Source organism: Camponotus floridanus, unplaced genomic scaffold, assembly GCF_003227725.1.
Source record: "Camponotus floridanus strain SB8 unplaced genomic scaffold, Cflo_v7.5 scaffold19, whole genome shotgun sequence".
NCBI classification, from domain to species: Eukaryota; Metazoa; Arthropoda; class Insecta; order Hymenoptera; family Formicidae; genus Camponotus; species Camponotus floridanus.
This window is the reverse complement of record NW_020229314.1, coordinates 573296-579961: the sequence shown is the minus strand read 5'-3', so window position 1 is coordinate 579961 and position 6666 is coordinate 573296. Positions and strand designations below refer to the sequence as shown.

The 6666-nt window shown below is 25.6% G+C and overlaps 1 protein-coding gene across 2 annotated transcripts; it reads left to right on the top strand.

Moving 5' to 3' along the window:
- Nucleotides 1-2493: 2493 nt before the first annotated feature.
- LOC105256102 (acyl-CoA-binding protein homolog) lies at nucleotides 2494-6312 on the top strand. Of its 2 annotated transcripts, none has more exons than XM_011265766.3 (3): nucleotides 2494-2629; nucleotides 5269-5383; nucleotides 6165-6312. In XM_011265766.3, the coding sequence occupies exons 1-3, from the start codon at nucleotides 2615-2617 to the stop codon at nucleotides 6296-6298; spliced, it is 264 nt and encodes an 87-aa protein (XP_011264068.1). In that variant the 5' UTR covers nucleotides 2494-2614; the 3' UTR covers nucleotides 6299-6312. The 2 variants fall into 2 exon arrangements, with proteins under 2 accessions (XP_011264068.1, XP_011264067.1); XM_011265765.3 differs by lacking the exon at nucleotides 2494-2629 and adding an exon at nucleotides 4409-4508.
- The last annotated feature ends 354 nt before the right edge of the window (nucleotides 6313-6666 follow it).

Here is a 6666-nt window from a genome sequence, read left to right as displayed (position 1 = left end):
TTGTTTTTATTCGATTAACTTTTTGTATTATTAATGATCTGTAGTCAAGAGTGTTTTCTATAAAATATTTACATGTCAAAGAATATTTATAAAAATTATACGCGCTGTTTTTATTGATAGCAATTGAGTAGCATTTTTTATTTTCTTGTTCAATTCATATATAAAACATTTATATATGTATGTTTTCTAGTGTTCAAGTAATACTTTATTACTAGAGAGAAAAAATCAATGTACTTAATTAGATAAGATAAGTCGAATTTTTTTCTATTTCAAAACTGAATATTTTAATCTATCATCTTTACGCACACTTTTGTTGGTATCGATTAACAACTCTCGACAAAAATATCAATAAAATCCTTTATATTGCCATTTATACAGATTTATGTTTGAAATTTTTAGCTTTTATTGATTTTGATTCTATATAATATATCATAATTTGATATTAAAACATATTATTTGATTGCTTGCATAAATGAATAACCATACATTATATTATATACATATGTTATAAAAAATATAAATTCTCTTTTAAATATTTAAATATATGTTTATTTATTGAATATATCTAATTATATATATTTATTGAATATTCAATAGGCATTCAATAAATATGTATACTTACGCAAATGCAATCTTTGAAAATATCTAGGTTTTTCATCTTTTTTAAATATATTCCTCTTTTATGTTTTAATATTTATTTTAAATTGATATCGATTTTATAACAATGTATCATTTTATAATAAGAAACAAGGAAATTATATGTAATTTTAACAGCGTGTTCAACATCTTTGAAAGTTTAGCAGTGTTATTCCGCATTCTTTCTTTACGGATTTCTCTGTTTTGTTTTCTCAACGAGTTTTCATAATCAAACTTCTCCCATGTACGCAATGTGACATACCTTTGCGTATTGTGTGTTTACCGCAACATTTTAATATAAATATTGTAAAAATTTTAATTCTAAAGTCAACCATTCATATAAATTATTCAAAATTAAGTAATAAATAGATAACGTGGAAGATGAATTATACAATGTTAGATTGAAGCACAATTCTGGAAACATGATATCTAATTATCACAATTTAATCGTATTGATGCAAAATATTGTGATTGCCACATAATTGCATGATCGTTTGAATTGTACAATAGTTTTTTCTGTCTAGCAAAATTGTTTATTAATTACAACAATACAACAACATATTATATAATTAAAATTGCGAAGGATATTTTTTATATCTGAAAAAGAAAGAGAAAGAAGCAGAAAAAAGAGAGAGAGAAAGGAGGAAAGAGAGATCGGATAACGATTAAAATAATTGTCAGCAAAAAAGTTTATAATACTTTTCAATGACTTCTATTCGTGTAAAATTGAAGGAAATATTTTTGCGACTTACTTAAGTTTTTAATCAGCAAAATCTATCATAAAAATCATTGTATGCATCCTGTAGAATTATTTGTAACAGTTTCATAAACAGAATTGATGGTGTTTCTTATAGCACCGCAAGTGCATATATACATATACAGATGCGCACGGATGATGGTGGTATCGATCATGCGCGTCAGAGGTAATCGAGAATTCCTACATTCCTGCACAGGTGAGTCTTGGATGCTGATGTGGCACATTGGCCCCGTTCGCTCTTCGTCGAATACATGCATGCGTGAGGATCAGCGAAATTATTATTTCAGAGAAGGTTTCTCGCGTCCAAAGTGGAGCACGATGATTAAATATGATACAGCGATCGATTCATTCAAGAAAAAAAAGAAATATGAATCATACAGACAATGAAAATAATGTTATTTGCTAACTAAAATATGTTAACTAATTTAATAGTTGTTAATTATTACATTATGCGAATCTTTCTAATTTGTTCAAAGTGAATTAAAAATCGTAATATTTAATTATTATGTATGAGTCATAAATCTTTATATAAATGCAATCTGAAATATGTATCTGCATCATAGAAATATTAGCTAACACGTTGAATATTTCTCTAGTTTCTTTCAAATTGATCATACATGCAATCATCGCTTGTACATTCTTAGATTACAGTTAGCTTGTATGCCTCGTTATCACGTAATAGTTAATTTGGCAGTTAATTTGAGGAACGAATTAGTTGCAATTACGCATCCGCTTCTATTTTAATTATATGATTAAATCGCATTACATCAAGTAAAAATTCACTGTTTCAAAAGATAATAATAATATTCAATAAGAGAGACATATAATAATAATCATTGTAATTTATATTTTATAAATATATTTCTCCTTCACGCATTTCTTTTCACTACTTAAACTGCATATTACACACATAATTATTTTTTTAAAATAAGTTCTTACGTATGTATTATATATATAATTTTCATTTTATCTCAAAACATTTATTGTTGCTTTTTAATTAATATCTATTGATTATCATTTATTTAATACAGAATTTAATGCATGATTAAATTTGAGAATACATGTATGATATGGAGTGATAACTTGCAAATATTAATTCAGGATCTAAATGTGCGCACTCCCCACCTAGTTGATGCTAGAGCAATAAACTCTAAGCGATCAGGAAATGTAGAATCATGACTGCCAGTAGACAGCTCGCACTCGAAGCGGATTCACATCGAAATGTCGGTCGATCAGGTATCGTGTTTTATTTGCAATAATAAGATAAATAGATTAAAAGAGATTAATCCTTAGAAATTTATTCTGCAATTATTGATTTCTACAAAATTAATTAATCTACAAAAAAATCATGGATTTTACTTGAAAAGTGTTTGAATAAAAATAAGTGTTTTAATGGAATTATTAAAATCTTAACAAAACTATCTATATGATTTTGTTAAAAGACTTAAAGCTAATATAAACGGAATAATATAAAATAGAAAAGGAATCAGAAGATTATTGATGATTAAGAATTTATGAATTTATAAAGTAAAAAAGATAGATTTCTCTAAATTGAATCTTCTTTTAATTTATTTTGTTAATTTATTTATTTTGTTTAATTTGTTATACAGTGTTTTTCATTAATATGTAAAATAACTGTTGTCAACGTTATCAAGTTGTTTATTTCGAACTGTTGTAATTCATGAGGTCGCGCAAAGGTTTTATAGATTTTATAGAGTGTCATTTTCTCTAACGGGGTTTTCTACGGTTGATCTTAAAACCGGTACACAGTTTCGCATATTTATAAGTATCTACATCAAATTAATTTTGATTTATTCTTTCAAGATAGAGTTAATATTTTTAATAAAAAGTACTAAGGAAAAGAGTTATATAAGTTATATGTTTAAATTATATACAATTAAAAATAAAATAATATTAAAAATAATATTAAAAGAAAATTAAGAAATGTGTAAAGAGTAAAACTTGTTAATTTATTAACTAATTCAATTTCAAGTAAACTCTAATAGTTTTATAATACGAAAATTTATAATAAAAATATTATAAAATGAAAAACTGGTATTTTGTGATAAATTATATCTATGATTCTTTTCGACATTTTCATTTTAAAAGAAATTGAAATTGATATAATCGAAGATATTTATAGAGAAATTTGAGATATTAATGTATTGTATAAATAAATATTATTGTACAAAATATATAATCACAATTCATGGACATGTAGTAAATATGTAGTAAATATTTGGATAGCAAATCTCTCAGCAAATCATATCATAATAACTTTGTACATACACATATCATATGTTATGTTGATCTTTGTGTATATTATATTGATCTCTATATATAAGGAGAATATTTCCTCTTTTCCATTAAATAAAAATGGCAGCGATTAATCTTTTATTTATAGCTTATCAGACTTATCAGAATCTAAAATTAATTTTGAAATGTGATAAAAATGTTAGAATAATTTTATCTATAAAAAGATTGAGGATTTACAGATAATATATTATATGGATGAAAACAATTTAATTAAAAAATGTCTATTATTGTAATATGTTATTAATTAAAAAAAGAATTAAAATTATTAATTATGATTTTAATTTCTAATCATTAAATATTGATAATATAAATATCGTACGTATCATATATTATACATTTACATTATATTATATACATAATCATATATGACCAAAATTATTACACTATTTTCTTTTATAAAATTAAGTCGCATATTTTGATGTCTCAAATTCCTATTTTGTCCTGTATTTTTTTCTAAAAATTGAAAACAAAGACATTACGATGCTTAATTACTTTTTTTGCACGGTTTTTAACTTACACTACTGATATTGTTACAAAATTATAATGGAAAACTTTTGAATACATTCATGAGATAACTATACATGTATAACTGATTATACATGTATTTGCATGAATCAGAAATGTTAATATCTTAAGAAGAAAAAAAGGAACCAGTTTATCGTTCGACCCTGGTGTGATAAATTTCGAGGTGGGGATTAACGTTTTTAACTTACGCATACGATCAATCGTTGGTCACAAAGTCATTTACAGTGCTTACAGAAGAGTCGAACGATTTGTTGCAAGAATGTCTCTCGATCAGGTAATGCAAATACGTATCCTTTATTCGTTTCTACTCAGTTTGTCGCAACAGATTCAACTGGTATCTCGATTTTTCGACATTCTTACGTTTCGCACTAATTTTTTCGAAGTACGTTGCAACAAAAAAAGCATCGATAAATTAATTTCAAAAGGGAAATGAGCGACGAAAATCGATCGACGACGTAGCATACTAATTTCGTTGGTCTCATATTGCGATCGCGTATAATATTATCGTATGCATTTCTCCGAGGAGAAATTTGGGGTAATTGGTAAATCATAATTTTATCGGAAATAAACTCGTCTGAGGAAAGTTTGGAAATTACAATGGTTAGAAATTTTAAAATTGTTTTTCACTAATGTAACTTCAAAAATTTCCTGCGTTACTCATTAATTTTTGTGTTCTCTCTATCTCTTTCTCTTTATATAAGTTACAAGTAAATTTATTCTTTAGCTTATAATAGCATATAATATTTAAATTAATAGTTTAAATACAAGACTTTGAGTCGTGATTTTGCAGTTTAATAGCTGCTTCCGAATCTCTCTCTCTCTCTCTCTCTTTTTTTTTAACGCAGTCATCCAAAGTCAATAGATTCAAACGTCATTGCGACTTTTTCTAAGTACATAATCCGTATTTATAACACGTGGTTGAATGATAGCATAAATTAAAATAGTATTTTTTTCTAAATAACACATAATATTATTTCTTGATGAATACGATTAACGAAATATTTTAAAATCACAAGCTTGAATTTTTCTTATAGGAATTTGAGGCAGCCGCCGAAGCTATAAAGACGCTTACGAAACGTCCTAGTGATGAGGAGCTTTTGGAACTTTACGCTTTGTTCAAACAAGCTACAGTCGGTGATAATAACACATGTAAGTTTCCAAAATATATCATAATAAATTTTGAAAATTTGATTCAATTATAAATTATACAGGGTGGACCATTTAATTTTTTAATCAATCCATGCGAATATCTTGAAAAGGAGAAATTTTTCAAAAAAATGTTTCAAACAAAAGTTATATGATTTTAAGGGGAGCATGAGATAGAGGCAATTATTTGACCTTAGATAGTAATTTGAAGATTACATGAAAGTCACTTTCAAATTCTTAAATGGAAACCTCCATTTTTCATTACACAATCTTGTAGCTTATCTCGAGAGAATAAAAAAATGAATATTTTATTAGATATTTTATGATTCATGTAAAATTAAGAAATTATTTCAAGCCTCATAACTCAGTATTCAATGAAAAAATACTTTATTATGGTGTTTTGAAAAGCTCTCGAGATAAGCTATAAAAATGTGCAATGAAAAATGGGGGTTTAGGAAGGATTAAAAATTTGAAGGTGACTTTCATGCGACCTTTAAACGATCATCCAAGGTCAAATAATTGCCACTATCTTATGCCCTCCTTGAAACTATAAAAACTTTTTTTCTGAAACATTGTTTTTGAAAAACTTCTTCTCGAGATATTCGCATGGATTGATTAAAATGGTCACTCTATATATCGGAAATATTTATATCACAGAAATAATTATTCAATCAGTTCATATAATTTTATTAAATCATATATATATATATATATATATATATATATATAATTAATTATATTATTATATATATTATATAATAATACATATTACAAAATATTTCAGCCAAACCTGGTATGCTGGATCTGAAAGGAAAAGCAAAATGGGAAGCATGGAATAAGAAGAAGGGCATTACTCAAGAAGCAGCGAAGCAGAATTACATCAATTATGCTAATCAATTGATCAGCAAATATAAGTAGTTTCGTCTATCGTCTTTGAGGAGTTGCGTTCTTATATTATAATTATAAACCAAATATAGAAATATATTTCTTTTTTTTTCATGTTTTCTATTTTTAAGTAACTTTATTACTTATTAGAAAAATTAAACAACTTTGTAATTTCTCTACAATTTTACCACATTTATTGCATGAATATTCGAAATATCAATTCCAAATATATATGACTAAATACTATATAACCGCTGAGAAAATAATGAAATAGATAAAATACACTATTGCATATTTGATACATTTTTATCAATAAATTTCCATAAATTTATTTAATTAAATGTATAATTAAATGTATAACACATTTCTCTATGCTACATAATTAGGTTTTAGGTGTGAGT